At 39.7% G+C, this 18,621-nt stretch overlaps 1 protein-coding gene across 1 annotated transcript in view; it reads right to left on the bottom strand.

Moving 5' to 3' along the window:
* The window catches only part of LOC121515337 (LHFPL tetraspan subfamily member 3 protein-like), a 43,436-nt gene extending 27,100 nt beyond the window's left edge, over nucleotides 1-16,336 (bottom strand). The window contains exon 1 of the mRNA XM_041796042.1: nucleotides 15,313-16,336. Coding sequence (XP_041651976.1) covers nucleotides 15,313-15,739 — 427 coding nt within the window. The 5' untranslated portion in view covers nucleotides 15,740-16,336. The remainder of the gene's footprint in view (nucleotides 1-15,312) is intronic.
* Between the last annotated feature and the right edge of the window lie 2,285 nt (nucleotides 16,337-18,621).

The raw sequence follows: 18,621 nt of genomic DNA, 5'->3' as shown, positions 1-18,621 counted from the left end.
CCCAAACAAGTCTTTAAATAACCATTGTTTGTAAGTCCATCTTGCATTGCTGCAAATAATCCTCCTACCAGTGCATACCACGTCATAGTTCACCTGTAGGTGAACTGGGAACACGCTGACTTTTATGGGGGAAAATCTCCACTAGAAAGGGATCCTCAGAAATATCATTTTGACAACAGCTTCAGAACAAGTCTGATGTATGATCCAAGGCTGAATACAGACCCTTCTCTAACAGGAGAGAGTGAAACGAAGGTATTGTCTCCCACACACAGGTACCAAAAGTTCAGCTTAGTCTATCAAAAAAAAAAAAAAAAAAAAAAAAAAAACAGCTGGACTTTGTTACACCTACTTTCAAAGACTTGACAGCAAGAATTTGCACCTTTTAAACATGCATTTAAAATATAGCTTCACATTCATCTGGGAAACCTCCCATATGAAGCACTTGAGTAGGGCAGGACTTTTCAGAAAATTCTCAGAGGGTGATTAGACGAATGTTCTGTCTGTCACATTCATGACAGGCCAATGAGAGCGACAAGACAAACTGAGGTAGTCGGGCATGCCAAGTTCCAGTACTAACCTGAGCTATACAGGCCAGCACTGCCGTAGTGTTTGAACACAGAGGTTATCAGTGGCTAAAATTCATGCAGAAGCCTATTGGGAGACATGCCAAAACATCTTCTCTGCAAACGGAAGCTTCTGGTGTAGCTCTTTGCACTTGTTTTCAGAAAGAAATGTGGTGCTTTTCTGCAGCGACATAAGCTAATTGCTAGAGTAGCTCACACTACTCCTCCCTCCACCCCATAATGATTGCAAACTCATTATGAAGCAGGTCAGCAGAGGGGTGAAAACATTAAAAATGTGGTCCAGTTCTGATATATTACTGCTGCCATACTAAAGCTACATCCAAGCTAATTGCTATACCAGTGGCAGCCAGTGCTACTGGCTTCCAGTACCAACTAAACTTTGACCATTTAGCTTACCTAAAACCCCTTGAAAACCATTTTTCAAACGCTTGTAGTAACCACAAATTTAGTTAGGTTTAAGTTGCCTTAAATAGCATGCTAATGATTGTTTTGTCAGTTGGGTTAGCTTGCAGAGGACAGTTTAAATCAATCAATCAATCAATCTATCAATCTATCTATCTATCTATCTATCTATCTATCTATCTATCTATCTATCTATCTATCTATTTATCTACAGAGATTTGTGATCTTTGAAAGATCTCTTAAATCTTGTGCACTTTTGCCAGTATCACATTCAGACGTTGTATATATATGCTCTCACCCTTAATGTCTCTACAGACCATTCAGTGAAAAAGTTCCAATGTTTTTAAAAAACTGAAGTTTATAATAACCAGTAGAGCAGGCTGTGAATACTTCTGATGAAGAAGGACTTGAAGTAGCAGAGACAGTGTGTGAAATCCTTGAGTGTCAATGCTCAAGTAAGGCTGTCAAAAGAGTGATGCATGTTCCTCTATTATAAAAGAAACACCTTAGGTTACAGCAGGGGTGTGTCTGCAGAGGTAGAGGGTAAAAGGAGAGAAATGGAGGGAGGAGTGCAGCGTAAACCGCAGTGAGCCGAACAGGAGGGAGTCAGGGTGGGGTGGGGGGCTTATGTAACAGGTTTAGATGCAGCCTGTACCTCCACAGAGGATAAAGATTGGCAAGGGCAATGGGGATCAAAAGAGCCCTTTGAATTCTCTGAGAAAATACTGACTGGGCTACCCGTCCGGGGATGATGGAGGCAAACAGCCACAGCTTAGGCAGGACTGTTGTCCCTCTGTCAACAGTTATATTAGGAGTTTTACACCCGGGACCGACTGAGGGGGGCTGCTGCAGAACACCAGCTTATGATTCTGTAGTTACAAGATTCTCCAGGAAAATAGGAAAAATTAAATATTCATGAAAATAAAATACAGATCTCATAAATTCTCCCTCAAGCCAACCATTTTCTTGCAGTGCTGCTTCAGGGTAAAACGAACTCTGTTGCGCTTACTTTAGCAGACAGAAATTCATGATTTGCACTTTTATGTTTTATGTTAATTTTCAAGGCATATAATCAAGTACTACCCAAAATATTTACATTTCTTAGTTAACATAAAAATACCCCTTTTTAATAAACTCCTCACAGTGGGCTTATGACATTAATTAGGGAACTGTAAATGGAAGTAATTGGCCAAAGACAAAGTTGGCCGAGGGATAAAAAGAGAAGAAGACAGGGGGATCATTTCAAACAGCAATGAAAAGAAGTGAAGAGAAGCAGTACTGGAGGAGAAACTGCCACCAAACTGCAGTGGACAAGTCACTTTAAGAGCACTTTGTATTGTTGAGGGCCTGTACAAGCTCATACAAACTCCAAAACATTTATTCTCTGGCCACACAGATGTATTGTCCTCTCACAAACTTTCATTTATATCTTTCAATTCATGCACTGCATTCCTTGAAAAGCTGGGACATTGTTTTAAGGTAAATTAAAAACAGCGAACCCTAAATGTAATCAAATACAGTACAAATACAACAGATCAAAAGTTGACACTAAGAAAGTTCCTTGTTTTTAAAATGACTGCTTTAAAACTTGTGCCTTTGGTGCGGCACTCTTTCTGTTAAATGCTTGATTCAGATTAGCAAATTCTGCATAACAGCATACTACTTTTGATAGAAGAATATATGTGGGATAGAAGAATGTATGTGTTTAAGAAGATGAGTGTGTGTATGTGAAAAGGAGCGAATATGTTTGTGAGAAAGAGAATACTGTATGTGTGTAAGAAGAAAATATTTATATATTGTATATGTTATAATGCATATGTAAAAGCAGATTACATAAGTGTGAAAAGGAGAACATCTCTATATAATAGAGAGACTAATAGATGTACTGAAGGGGAGAATCTGTGTTTCTGGAAGGGCTAGATTATATTATCGTGGCCCATATGGTGTATGGTATCATATAATTTTTTTATTGTATCATATCACTCCAAATTAGGATTGGGTATCATTTGTTTTTTTCTAATACCAGTGCTAAATCGATACTTTTTATGTGGTGCTGGTGCGTGTTGTAATTTGGTCTGGTAGGTGTCGGATGTGTTAGTGTCAGTACCATGTCAGTACCAATTATCCAATTTTGGTGAGGCTGTGCGAATTGTTGCCTCAGTTTCCTGTTCTTAGCTGACAGGAGTCGCACACAGTGTGGTCTTCTGCTGCTGTAGCCCATCTTGTTGTGCATTCAGAGATGGTATTCTGCATACCTTGGTTGTAACAAGTGGTTATTTGAGTTACTGTTGCCTCCGCCCACTCTCCTCTGACCTCTGACATCAACAAGGCATTTTCATCCACACACCTGCCACTCACTGGATATTTTCCCTATTTCAGACCATTCTCTGTAAACCCTAGAGATGGTTGCGTGTGAAAATCCCAGTAGATCAGCAGTTTCTGAAATACTCAGACCAGCCCATCTGACAGGAACAACCATGCAACATTTAAAGTCACTTAAATCCCCTTTCTTTCCCATTCTGATGCTCAGTTTGAACTTCAGCAAATCATCTTGACCACGTCTACATGCCTAAATGCATTCAGTTTCTGCTATGTGATTGGCTGAATGGCTATTTGTTAACAAGCGATTGAACAGGTGTACCTAATAAAGTGGTCTGTCATTGTATACGTACAGTAAATGGTATATGGTTTTTATCGTACTGTACAATTTTCTATTGTATCATATTATACCAAACTGTATTGTAGCATACTGTATGGTATGGCATGGTGTCATATCATAAGGTTTCCCACCATATCATATCATATTATCTTGTATTATGTCATATCTTATCAAACCATATTGTACGGTATCACATCAAGTCATACTGCAGTGGATCCCAGACTTTTCCTTTCTGTTGCAGGTGGAGATATTTTTGGCCACCCCCAACCCTTTGGTATGGTACTAGTATGGTATTGTGTAGTATCATATGCTATTTGTATTGTATTTGTATCGTTTCATGACTTACTTTATGATTCCCGCCTCATCATACACTAACATGTGCACTGATGTCAGTACTGCCTCCTCTAAAGTTCTCATGGGTCGCAGTGTTCTTGCTGTGCCTCCCTCTCCACTCTCCACGGAATAAATCAGCGGCCTCCATCGTCTGAGTGCTGGACTGAGCTGGGCCACTTCTGAGATCACAGGGATTAATTTTGGTAAATCTACAGTCCTGAAGGAGCTACAGGCACACAAAACACAGAGGAGTCATGATGATGACTTGGCTGGTATTAAGAATTTGTATTCCACAGAGCTACACCCAAACTTACAAGGTGTGGGCTAATTAATGAGCATTGATTTGTTTGTTTGAAGTCCAAAAAGCATGATTAAAGGATTCTTAGATTAAACTTACTCTCCTGTGTGCACACATAGGCATTAAATTGACAAACAGGAAGCAACAGCATGCAGCTACTCATATGACCTGACCACAGAATTTAATTACAGAAAAAGCACGATGACAATGCATGCAAATCCCATGTTTTGCGATTTAATATGTGTGATGATGTGCTTTGCTTTCCTACAGTCCAATGAGCTATGAGCTGGTGGATTGTTCCTTAATCAATTGGTTAAAGTAGCTTTAGATAAATCTCTTAATTACAAAAACACAGGATAGTAAAGGGGTTGATTTGAAATTAGATCATCTGTTTAGCTGACAGGAAACCTGTGAAAAAGTGACACTGATTAACTAAGTCTGGAGTCTGTACCCTGGAGATTATCCCCATCTGGGCAGTCAATGTACAAGTATTATTGTATCCACTTTCTCTGACACACTAAAAGCTGTAGGTCAGCAAAATCAGGTGTATTTCTGTCCTAAAAAGACCCAGTGAGAATACAGATCAGCCCTGCAATGATCCTGGACCAGCTCCCATCCATTTCCTTTACTACATCAGCACAACTTTCATACCAAGAGCAGGGATGAAAATGGTGATGACCACAGTAAAATCCCCCACAGATAGTAATGCCGAGCAAGTTTAACTTATCATTTAAACTGTTTTCAGTCACGGATATATCGTAATTTTCTATCACTGCAATTACTGGGAAGACAGCCTGCAATATATGCTTGTTTACAGAGATGAACTGAAAGTAAGCAAAAGGTCATGGTGGAAAGAAAACCTTTAAGGGACCAAAAGACATAACTGGATTGAAGGAGTGCTACTTCAGCAGCGATCATACAAAATCCTGCACCATTCTGATTGTTTGTGTCTGTTTGCAAAGCTAATTTTTAGTGTAACAGCTGTGAAATATTCAGAAAATAACATCTCTGTTTTCTCTGAATCAGTGCTTTGTATGTAACCAGTGGAACTCTTTCTCCCTCTGTACTTGAACATCGACGCTGGTCGCCTCCTCTTTGCTCACTGCAGTTTTGACTGTATAAAACTTTTATGTTATTTCTTTCACAAATGTACTTTCAAACCTCAAAAAACAGACATTGTACTGTATAAGGCGTGTGGTATTGAAAAGTATCAACACATTATAAGTATCTTTAAATGCACATTTGATTTTTCACGTTTAATTTTTACAAGTTAATATTCTAATATCTATGGTAACAGTAGTGCTCTGTGCAGCATTTTTAAAGTGTTTTTTAAAGATAAAAACGGTAAAATGATTTCAGTTTGACATATCAGTATTTAACATTTTTTGTAACAATTATTTTTTTGGACCTTTATTTGGATAGGACAGATAAAGGGATGCAGGAAATATGGGGAGAGAGAGTGGGGGGAACATGCACCAAACAGTGCCAGGGAATCAAAACAACAACCAATGAGGCCTCTAGCCTCTGTTTACCAGCACAGACTCTACCAGCTGAGCCTGGTGGTGCCCTTTTGTTGAAAAAATTTAGGCACATAAAAATGATACTGTATTATAAAGGGATGAGTAGGAGTATTCAAACACTGGAGTTCTTATATACTCATTGTGGCTGAAAAATAAATCAGAGCAAATTGAATTTTAATTCATTGAATCTGTGTTATAAACAATAAAAGTTCAAGTTTCTCGCTTTACATAAATGAAAAACATCAATTTATATCTGTTAAAAACACAAGACATGATGATTTTTTTTACCAAACAAGAACAAGAACTTCCTAGGTTCATAACAAAACCTGATCTTGCTATCTTCATTCTGTTCCATTCTGTATTTTAAAACACAAAATACAACAGTACCCATGCATTATCTACCTTCCCTGTGGTGCAATGTGGACATATTTTCCAGGGATAAGTCTGAACAGATGACACCATAAAAAATGGAATGTTGATATCTCAGTGTTAAACATTTCAGAATTGATTTTAAATTCCAAAGTGTGAAGTTAACTCCATCCTGGCTGAACTGGTCTCAATTTTAGAGTTATTTGACCATTCAGTGTAAGTCCAGCTCTGAGGAGTCGGCTGATCTAAGCTCAGCCCAATGACATGTCAAATATGAGGATATGTAGGCAGAATTTTCAAATCCATGCCCTTGGGCAGAGTGTTAAGATGGGTTTCAATGTTTAGATGTTGTTTGTTGTACAGTGAATCACTGCTGGGATTCATTTGCTCATTACTGACTGATTGCTGTGGTTGTGTTCGATGTGGAACACTTTTGTAACATGAGTGAGGTCGTTCACCGAGTAACCCCCTGCCCATGCAGTCAAAAGTATTATACCAGATAGTCCTTCTGTATGAATGAGCACTTCCTGGCAGTGATTTTGAGCCTGTCTAATTATTATATATGGACATGCGAATGCTTAAATGTGGATTCTAGTGCAAAATCCCTTCTCTAGATAACCATGATAATTTTGGCCATTATAATCTTGATGGGAAATTTTCATATGGTCACATATCTGATGAACAGAGGACCTGTGTGGATATCAGGCAAAGACCAGAGCCAATTTAAAGATTTGATGAAAAAAATCTGTAAGAACTCTGCCACTGAAATCTTTCAAATTGTCATGTTGCTTTCATGAATACTAACCTCATTTTCAATAGACACAGGAAAGTAGAGAAAATATTATCTTCTTTGTCGGTGTTAGTTCTAGACTTAATAGCACTGATGCATCTTCCTGTAATAACAGCAGACAGCCCTCATCCTTGTTGTTTCTCTATCTGGGTTATACAAATCTGCCCCACTGGGGATCTGACTTGATGTGCTGCAGAGAGACATTACTCCTCGCTTTGCACGTATAGCTGCAGCAAACATGACTGACTGGATACATCAGACTGTTTCTAACATGATGATGATAACTGGCAGGCTTAAAACTGGCACAGACTGCTGTCAAATAACAAATATGTCCAAGGTAAGATTAAGGTCCTGTCAGGGACTGCAGTTTGGATTTCAGGCTGCCTTATATTCAAAGACAGGAAGTAGAATCTTGACAGCTCAAAGGTATTTTCTGAATAGATGGTGGGTTGATCATTAGGCATAGTCCTTAATCCTCTGATAATGTGAATAAACAAATTCAATGCATTAACTTGGTCTTTCCAAACATATTACAGTCAAACAAAAAAGCATTAATGTATGCTTTGGAGTAAACACAATCTAGCTAGGTGACTGAGGCAGTCAGGATGTTTTTACTCAACCTCAATACAGCTAGCAGTTATGATGCAGAGGGTCAATTGAGGATAAATGGAAAACACTGCACAAGTAAGAGGAAACACCAAGTGAGTTAAAAGCTGTAATGTATAGCTCACTTGGGGAAAGTTTTTCTTTGTTTATAGTGTCCAGATTGAGGCAATTATGAACAAAGCTTTACAGTGCTTAATCAAATTAAAGTCAATGCTTTAGCAGTGTTAATTTATATGTTAATTTTGCAACAACATATTGTTTTTTTAGGATTGGCAGTGTGAGAAAGATGCTCATGGTTAAATAAACCGATAAAGCTCTGTGTAGGGATGGTCACAGCTGTGCTGTCTAAAGTTTTAATACTCTGATACTCTTTGATATAACATGCTTTAAAAAGGTACAGTCTTAATGCTTATGATTGATAGGGCTAAAAAGCATCAAAAAGAGTAACCTTGATGACTACTCTCCAGTCACAGAGTTACTTTGATGACCACTCAACTGTCACAGAGTTACTCTGATGACCACTCAACAGTAAAAGAGTTACTCTGATGCCCACTCAACAGTCACAGAGTTACCCCGATGACCACTCAACAGTCACAGTTACTTTGATGACCACTCAACAGTGGCAGAGTCATACTTATGACCACTGAACAGTCACAGAGTCATCCTGATGACCACTCAACAGTCAGAGTCATCCTGATGACCACTCAACTGTCACAGAGTCATCCTGATGACCACTCAACTGTCACAGAGTGTCATAAAACTCTCATTTAAAAAGCATCTCAGCCCTGCTCAATGTGAATTATCCTGCACTGTCTCTTACTGCTTTACTGTATCTCATATACTGTAATAAAGCTGACTGTGGTTAAAGCCTCACCACATATGCACATTTGCACTAATTGATCTATTTACTGCACCAATTACTAATTAAATGCATTTACTGTTCTCACAGGCTGTAAGCAATTAATCTATTCACTGTTAATCAAATACTGTCAGAAGGCTCTCTGTGGTAAAAGGCCTCACATTATATATACATTTTCACTTATCAACTACCTTAAATTATCCAGTATTGGGTGGATACTGGATATAGACAGATTTTGATTACATTTTCAGGAAATGTCAGAAATGGCATAAGAAAGAACTGATTAGACTTTGGGAGTGATCCAGATCACCGTCTGGATACAGGAATTTTTTAAAGGATTCTTTACTATTGGGAGATAGGGCTAATGGCAGTCTGCATGGTCTGCACTCTCCAAGTGTTTTTCTAGTTATGTATTATTATTATTATTATTATTATTATTATTATTACTGAAACAGACGTCTATGTCATTTGATTTCTAAGTATGCAAGTTTGCATAATGGCTTTGTGACTAAACTCAGTAAGTCTTTATTTTTGGAGCGAAGTAATTTAATGTTTCTATGCAAAGCCTGCCGCACTCAGAGAAACAAACAGAGTAACCTAAGCAGCAGATTTAGCCTTGGTCAAGCACTAATCTGCTTTTAAAGGTCTGCTAGGTGCCCAAACTAAAGTGCTCATTTGCAGCATTGACTGTAGAGGGCTAGAACACACGGGTCTGTGTCTGCTGCAGTGAAAAGCATACAGCTTTGTGATGATGGCTGCTTGCACATAGAGCTTTCCACCTCTGCATTCAGCTGGACTTTAATGCCCCCCTCAGAACAAGCCTCTCAATGGAGCTAATGGACCATGAGAGTGAGAGATAGAAACACTGATAATGATACATGGAGGGAAAGACAGAGGTGACCCCATGGGATCAGTGTGTCTTCTCTGAGCTCTGTTTGTTTTCTCTCCACCGTCTGTCTTCACACCTTCACCTGTCTCTAATATGTTATTTCCCGAGTGTTGCTTCTCTTTATTGTCATCTCTGTTTCCCTCTTATTTTCCAGCTGCCTGTCTCTCTGCTGTCAGGCAATAAAGTTTTAATGTTGAGAAGTTTTGAAGTGTTGATCCCTCTTGTTTGATCTTCATCCAGTGTGTCTAGGTTGTATTTTCAGCAGCAGTATCCTCATTCACACAGACACACCAACAAACACATACAATTAATTATAGAAACTCTAAGAATTGTTATAAATACTCTCCGCCGTTCTCTATCTCTAATCTCTCACTCTTTGTCACATTATAAGATTCCATTATTTTGCACTTTTAAAATATTTTTGTTTCATTTTCAATTTTTATATGGTCTTACACTAAGGCTCTGAGGTTGGATGAGAAGGCCTGGTTCACAGTCTCTATTCCAGTACCCAAATGTGCTTGCTGATGTGAGGCTAGCATGCAGCTGCTCATCCTTAGAAACTCAGTTTTTGTGTTTACATTAATGCCAGAGGAAGTTCAGAACTCGTCAGTGATGGAATCAGCAATGCATCGGCTACTTCTATGCACCGTGCACCTTTGCAGTCATTGACCTTGCTCTACATTTTACATGGTCTTCTGCTTTGTGGCAAAGTTGCTGTTGTTCCTAAACACTTCCAGTTTCTAGTGATATCACTCACAGTTGACTGTGGAATATTCAGCGGGGATAAAATGTAATGAACTGTCTTATAGCAAAGGTGGCATCCATCACTGAGCTCTTCAGAAAAATCTATTTTGTATCACAAATGTATGCAAACGGAGACTGCATGATTAGGTGCTTTATTTCATACATTTGTGGCAACAGGTCTGATTAAAACTCCAGAATTCAATTATTAAAAGGTGTGGCCAAATACTTTTGTCCTTATAGTGTATCTGCATATTGGTTAACAGCAAAAATCCAATGTTGTGCATCCCCAGGAAAAGCTGCTAAAAGGTGGCCTGAATAAACACAGTTAAACCAGCCCTTTCACCCAACAACAGCTGGGATAGGCTCCAGCCCCCTGGGACCCCAAAATGAGATAAGCAATACAGAAAATGAATGGATGGATGAAGGAACCCTATTGGACAAGGCTGGTTTTGAGTGCACCTAAATCAAGCTAATCTTAGGAACTAAAATGTCTTTAAATGTAGTCATATTTTAAAAAGTAGTCCCTGAGATTGTCTCACACATCGCAACAGCATTAGCACTTTTTCTAACAGATATTTTTACAAGTCCCTGTGGTATAAGCCAGGATTTTATAAAAAATATCAACATTGGCTGTTACGTTTGATGTTAGCAGCACCTGGTAGCTGAAGCAGCTGAGTGGAATTGAGCCATTGTAAATGATTCTTTCCTAACATTGCTGATGTTTGATAGCATCTTGACCAACACCATGAAAGTCGTTATAAATATATAAAGCAGGATAACCTCATGCATTGAAAAAGAGATTTTTGTTAGTTACAAAGCTTGTGTTTGTTATAAAGCTGTCAAAATGGCAAAAGAACAGACACTATGGTCAGTTTTGGATCATGCTCTCTCTTGCCAACAGTAGCTCATTAGACAAATTGGACGAAGTCATGCAAACTCTGCAGAAGGCACAAGCTTGTGCACATTGTGAAACATTCATCCCTGAGGTATCAACTACCAAAGACATCAAAGAGGAAGGGGAGGATGTTTCAGAGTGCAATGCTGTAATTTTGCCTTCCCATGAATTTTAAAGCAAATCTTATCTTTCCTAATTATTCCAGGGGAAAAAAAACAAGCCCTAACCAACAGAGCACACCAAATTAAAAATAAACAAAAGATGGGAAAAAAACAGAAATCAAGTCCCTACATAAATGCAGCCCCTTTGAACACATTCCAGTATGTTTCTTCCCAAATAGGCCACCCTCAGACAGGCATATTTGTTCTGCTGACTTTACAAAGCTCATGTCCTGCTTATTCACAGGTATGACTCATATGTTTAGTGAGAGGGAAATATAATATTTTAAAAAAGGCTGTGGCTGACATAACTGAATATGAAGACTGGGGTGTAAAACGTTGCAGTAATTATCTCTGACCTCACAGACTTCTTAGTTAATTGGCATGCAGACCCCTGAAGAACTGCAGTTACAGGACATAAAGATGGAGAAAGAAATGGACAGCACATAATGTACTCGCCAGAACACATTAATGAAGAGAAAAAAAGGGAGGCGAGAAGGAGCTGGAGGTCAAACCGAGGAAGTGAAAGGGGCTGAGATGTGTGAAAGCAGCAGAAAGGACTAAGGTATAGGAGGCTTGTGCATCATGTTTCTCGCTGTGCCCAGTTCAGCGGAAAAAACACACACTTAAAGTACATCTGGCTGGCGTGGACTTGAGCAGATGCGCATACAGAAATAGCTCCAGTGAGGAAAGTGAAAGAAGGATACAAGTCCATCTAGGGCAGCGTGGAGGCACTCTGCGCTCCACTTTGTTTGGCTGAGGTAGACGTTTCCAGAGATCTAATGTGTCCCGGTAGTTTATGCTCTCTCATCAGACATTCAGTCCTTTTACCTGAGCTTCACAGGAAAACTGGAAGCTATTCCTGGAAGATGGCAGGAGATGTGTGCATGCTTCCTGTCATGAGGTGCTCCATGCAGCAGCGTGAATTTGTGACGTGTTGTTAGGTGTTTATTCGCAACCTTCTGACCTCAGCCCAAGGGGAATTGTGAAAGCTAGCAGCAGCCAGAGTGGCACACAGTATATCACTTAAGTAATGTATAAGCAGCCAACACATATAGTATGACCTTGATATTGAGTTAGCATGCATGAATAGGCCAATGTGATCTACTATTTTTTCTACACCATGCAAATCTGCACAGAGACAAAAAGCCATAAAATAAAGCTTTACAATGAGAAAACAAAGACTGGACGAAGTCTGCTGAGGCAGAGAGCAGTGCTTTGAATACTGATTGTGTCATTCATGTCCTTACAGCAGGGATGGGTGACAACAAGCTCAGGCTGACCCGCCGTGCCACCATACATTTATGCAGCAGAAAGGTTTCAAGAAGGGGGAAAAAAAAGACCCATAGTGTGTGGCGTGCAGTTTATCTAGGTGTATTGATGGTTTGTTCCTTCTTATCCAAACATCAGCTGACAGTAAGGGGCCCATTACAGATGCCAGTGGGCCACCTGTCCTCTGTAGGGCTAGTAAGTGAACGCAGCATGAGTTTAACCTTCAGCTAAGCATGATGAAGTTTGACGGTGCTAAGCAGCCAAAGCTCACTCATTAGGCCTCCCTGTGCCAGCTCTCTGTGGTCAGGGTCTCTCCTCTTGGCTTTTCTCTTTCATCTCTTAACTGCAGAAGCACAAAGCCCCGGCGGTCTCCTCATTAGACAGGCCTGTTGCATTAATGTAGCCCAACATAACACAGTGGGCTGGAGTTGTTCCAAAATACCCCCCCAACCCAACTCCCTCGTTTGCCCTGGTTGCAAACACGATGCCGGCTGCTATGGCCAGTGGTGCAGCTGAGCGGACTGATGTTTGGCAACGCTCGGACTCCTTTCAGATGATGAAGGCCTCCATGCACACTAGATGACATTTGCCCACAGTAACAGTGACAAATTGCTGCCAGCAGCTGGACCATTGACCTCCACAGCATTTGAAACAACCTCAACAGTCCTAAAGCTACCAGACGATAACACACACCTGGTGACAGGAAGCACAGTTTGTATCATATTTGGCTGCATCTTAAAGGCACACATTGTACACATTGTAACACCAACATTGCCATGTGAATGGGCGCATATTTTTTAAAAATAATTTGTTCATCATCTTTCACCAAATAGAACATCAAAATTTAAATATAACTAGTGCTGTCAGATGATTTTTTTTTAAAGATTATTCTCAGAATTTCTATGGTAAATCACAATTAATCTCTCTCTCTCTCTTTCCCCCTCTTTGCATTTTGGAAGTCACCTATTTGCATTTGTGATTTGTGTTTCATGTTAGACTTTTGAACAGTCTTAGACTAAGGGTATGGGGTCAAAATAATGACAAGAAACCAGGCACTCCAAGCATGAAAAATGTAAAAAAAAAAAAAAAAGGCAGGAAATACTTCAAAGCCTTTATTATAATTGCCCAATCTTTCAAAAGGCAAACATATTTCAACCTTTTAGAATATCTGTTAGCCCTGATGTTGACCTACATGGTTTGAACATGATGACTTTTTAAGTGACATTACAATAATAATAAAGGCTTTTTAGATATTTCCTTCCTAATTTTTTACATTTTTTATGCTTGGAATGCCTCTTTTCTCTCTTTATATCAAACTAAGGATAACTGGCTTCCTGTCTGGACTAGGCCTGCTCTTATTTTAAAAGAGAAGAAAAAACTTCAGGTAGATTTAAAACTATGACATGAACTTGACCACAGAAAAGGGAACTTGGTATGGATTTAAACGGAAATGAGTGAAATGTCTGATTGCACAGTATGCAGATGAGATCTGACTTTTCAACTGGGCTGTGTGCGAGATTTTTCAAGTGAAATGAGACATTCAAAGACACAGTGATGTATTTATTTATGCAGAGAGACACTGCAGTGACTTAACCTAAGTGTGCTGAAAAGGACAATAAAACGTGCAATTTACATGATGAGTAACTCGAGTTGAGATTACTGTCTCATGGCAATGCTAGTTATGAATTGTATTATGCTATTTTTAATTCTAACCTTAGTCATTAGAGAAAAATGTTTAGTTTTAGACACATTTTAGTCATTTTTAACCAATTTTTAGTCTGTTTATAATTGACAATAACTCAAAAACATTTTAGTCTAGTTTTTGTTAATAAAAATTCCTCACCATGTAGTTTAGTCAGAGATGATTCTCTTTGCCTGACTCTGGTGCCAAATCATACCTGTGTTTCCCACACACCCTATAAAACCTGGGATCCCTGCTTTCTTTGCAGCTGAGAGGCAAAAGAGCTACAGAAAAGTTGTGTTACAAAAACTAAACTAAACTTTCATCAGAGTTTTTGTTACCAAAGTTCTATTTTTAACTAGTCTTGGTCTCATCTTCCTCATAGAAAGAAGGTAGCCAGCTAACACTTACAGTCATAGTTTTAGTTGACAAAAAGAACACTACACTTTAGAAAGCATGCTGTACACTGGGCATTATTTCTACAAAAAAATAAACTTAAACAATAAACATGATTTTTAGAGATCTAAGCTGCCTCCACAAGCATGCTGTATTGGAAAAAAATGGTTTTTATTTTTTTGAAAAAGCATGGTGATAGATTAGTATGACACTGAGATTGAGTGATTATTGTTGTCGTTATGTTATAAAAAATGGGATGGGATTTGAAGGCACAACACCATAACCTAGTGAAAAAAAGGGCTTTTTAGTAGCAGAATGGAACTAAAAATGCATCTGCTTAAGTCTCATGAGGAATCGTCCCATAACTCAGGGTTTCTGCTGACTGAAAGTATCAGGTAAGTACAGGTCTTCAGTTTTTACCTGAAGTGACTACACCTGTAGCTTGCTGCTAAATACTGACAGTTAATTAGGTAGTTACGTCCATCATCTCCTCAGCATCACTTCAGCACCATGGACAGCAGCGCCTGCTCAGCAGTGTTGGCTGACAGCTACAGGGCACTTATCTACACTTTTGCTGCACCCAGGGAGAATGAACTATTCAGCTCCTTATTAAAAGTCAGAACCATTTCCTGTTTAGTGGATTAAGGGACTGCAAAATGTACCATACCGAGGAAATAAAATCGAATGCCTTTCGAGTGAAAAAACCTTGGAAAAGTCTAACTGATTGGTTAAGGACTATGGTTAGTCTGCTCCCTCTACATTTTACAGTCAAAGTGACAATATCCTCTCATCTCTTGTCAAAGTCCCTGCCTGCATGCCCCTCAACTTTAGCAGATAGGCTATTCAAAGGTTCTTACCTGATGCAGCTTGCATCCAGCCACAGATCTTGTAAACGGTGGATGTGCTGAGGAGGAAGAAGAGACTGAAGCAGCCGATGCAGGTGACAACCAGCATCATGGACATTCCAATGAAGAAGGAGGCGGCCTTGAACGCACCGGAGGGGATAGCGGAGAACTCGGTGAAGCTGCCCTGGCAGGCCAGCTCTCTGGAGTGTCCGTCTCCGACGCAGTAGTGGAAGAGGCCGAAGTAGCCGGCCTGTGGCGTATCCACACCATCTCCAATCCAATAGGGCTGAGAGAAGATGGTCACGTTCACGATACCGAACAGGATAGTGAAGATGGCCCACAGGAGTCCGATGACACGGGAGTTGCGGACGTAATTTGTCTGGTACAATTTCGCAGCTTCTGCAGACGGTAGCATTGATGCGGCAGATCCAGGTATCATTTTATGGAAACCCGAAGACTAAAAGAAGGTTGCGATCAGCGCGAGCACAAAGCGAGGACTGAACATTTATGACATAAAGCTGCTTTTCACTGAATCAAACCCGAAACAGCGAGATCAAGAGGAATATGTACGCCTGTGCAACTGCAACACAGCAACATCTGTCAGACGCGATCAACTCATGACGTTGCAGCCTAAAGCCAGGCGCTGAACCGAGCGAGGAGCTGAGGCACAGAGCTTGAACCCGGGATGTAACTCTGAGAACTCAATGACTACAGCAGCACGAACAGGTTCCCTCCCACTTGCTCGGTGTAGCCGTCAGATGTGCTCATCGCTGCCGCACCGTGCCGCTCACCGATGCCCTTGGAAAACCTCAAACAACCTCGGAGTGAAACAGAGATGTATTATTCACATAAATGACGAGCCTCTATCAGCACGAGCAAAAAATAACAACGCGCTATAACCAGCAGGCTGGACTATGTCACCCAAGGGCTCGCATGTAATAATGGGTCTGTAGGCTACTTACAAATGAGTACAGTCAAAGCCAAAAACACGACGCCTCCCGTCAGGATCGTTAAGCGGTGAATCTGTTCTCCGGTTTGTGACAGCAGCTGCCGGTGATGCTGCTGGGAGTCAGTGAGGGCGGGGCACGGACGGCAGACGCAGAAGCAGCCCGTGATGTCTATCTGTGCATACACCCCTTCCGGATAAAGCTGCGTCAACATCCACTGAGCTCACACTGAAATACCAGCGATTGTAAACGTGTCAGAAACGAGAAACTGTTTGCATTGAATCCGGGTGCATGTTTCTATAGCAGGATCTTCAACGATCCACCCATATACCTGCTGTGTTAGAGATGCAGCCAACACAGCTAAGCTGCCAGGAGGTTATGCAACACTTCGTTAGGCTGCACGCGACCACACAAGCTAAACACACACCATAGTAAAGGAAGTGAATGGATGACAGTGTGGGAGGAGATATGATGAATGGCAATGCAAGTGTTTGAAAGAAAGCATCCCTTTGTTTTAATGCAAATAAAAAATGAAATTACTCTGTCATCTTTTCCTTTCAGTCTGTCTATAAATGTTTGTTTGTGTGTTTATACTAGCTCCATGCACATAAAAGTCAAGCTACTGCTGCAAGGGTGGACTATTAGCCCAAAATCATTAAAGGGACAAATCTGGATTTTATTTTCATGGAATCTTTGTAAGAAGTCAGGAGAGGTTGAGGACATTTTAGACAAAAATAACTTGTTATATAATGAGCAATACACATAAACTAGGCTTACTGTCTTAAAGCACACTATACCCAAAGCCATGCATCTACAGTTGTGTAACAGTCAGTCTGAACTGGTGTTTAACATCTATGGATTTTTATCTTTTTAAATCAATGCTGTTATTACTTTGGTTATGAATTTCATGATTTAACTGTGGGTACTGAATCTGTCAAACCTTTTTATTTCTATGAGGATAACTTGACTTTCCCCTGCTGGAGCTCCACAGACAGTATAGATGGAAAGAACAACGGCTGCCTGGAGCTGAAGCCAAAAGATTTAAAACTCTCCTGCCACCTGGTAGCAGTATTGAACAGATTTCCAATAACATCAAAAGACATTGCACCACCCAAGGATTGTGTCAGTAGACACTAAGTTACATTTCTTTAATTATATACGTCATCATAGTAGTCCAGGAATAGCTGCCATATGTTACAGAATTCATCAACTCATTCTTGAGTCATATCTGGCTAGATCATGTTTACCTGCCTACTTTGGATCTGCACCTTAGACCTTGAGGCACTAACTTATATGAAGAGACACCGACTTCAGAAGAGGCACTTCAGATTCACATTAATGATACAAAATATTTTTGAAAAAGCAGTGAGAAATTTCTGAAAATATTCTGAAAATCATTGATGAAAATACCCAACACAATTTGTCAAAGACTCCACGAAAGTTTTCAAAAATCCCAAGAAGATTTGAAGTAATTTTCCCAGAGTAGTCATGTTTTAGCAGAATTCCTATTCTTTAGTAAAAATGGATCAGATTACTGTAGATGATGTGGTTTTGTGGTGAAAGCTTGCTTCAGCTCGTCAGGAGGGACGAGCTCGGTGTGATGTCTTGCAGGTCTCTATGACGGAGTGGATCATTGCTGATTGGATCACAGTCAGGGGCTCGCTGCATTGGGTCTAATGAAGGCTCTGAGATATCCTGATTATTTTATGCTTACAAAGGTAACTTGTAAAAATCAATCATAATGGCCAATTAAAGTCATCTTAAATGCAAGGAGTAGGGCTGAACAATTCACCAAAATAATCTAATAGCGATTTTCTTCCCCAATATTGCAATTGCGATTTTATTCGTGATATTATTAGGTTCCTCATCTTGTGTAGTTTTTCAACAAATTACAACAAAAAAATCATACTATATTTTAACCTACACCCAGTCATGAACTCATCATACATTTAACCATTTTATTGCAAAATGGATAGACAGTTTTACTTGACAGAGAAGACTCTGCTCAGAAGAAGCTCCTTGGGTTAGTCAAGCTGCATGCTTTGACTTTCCAACAAGGAACCCCCATATGGATAGATACATTTATGAGAATGTATAATGAAAACAATGAAATTACTTCAGAAACAGTTATCCAAAGTAGCATGAATCTCAATATGAGGGTGCAGCTAAAGGAGGCGGCTGGGTGGAGGTATGACTTCTATTAGCTAACACTAAGTTTCATCAATATCAGATCGACTGAACTAGGGCAGAACAATTAAAAAATAACAAACTGAAATTATTTTTGCTCATATTGCAAACTTTTTACCCATTGCTTTATTAAAGGGATCATCATTTTTATGTCACTTTTTTGATTAAGAAAAATATACATAGAGCA

The sequence above is a fragment of the Cheilinus undulatus genome, linkage group 9 (genome assembly GCF_018320785.1).
Source record: "Cheilinus undulatus linkage group 9, ASM1832078v1, whole genome shotgun sequence".
In the NCBI taxonomy this organism is placed as follows: Eukaryota; Metazoa; Chordata; class Actinopteri; order Labriformes; family Labridae; genus Cheilinus; species Cheilinus undulatus.
This window is presented reverse-complemented; position numbering and strand designations above follow the sequence as displayed.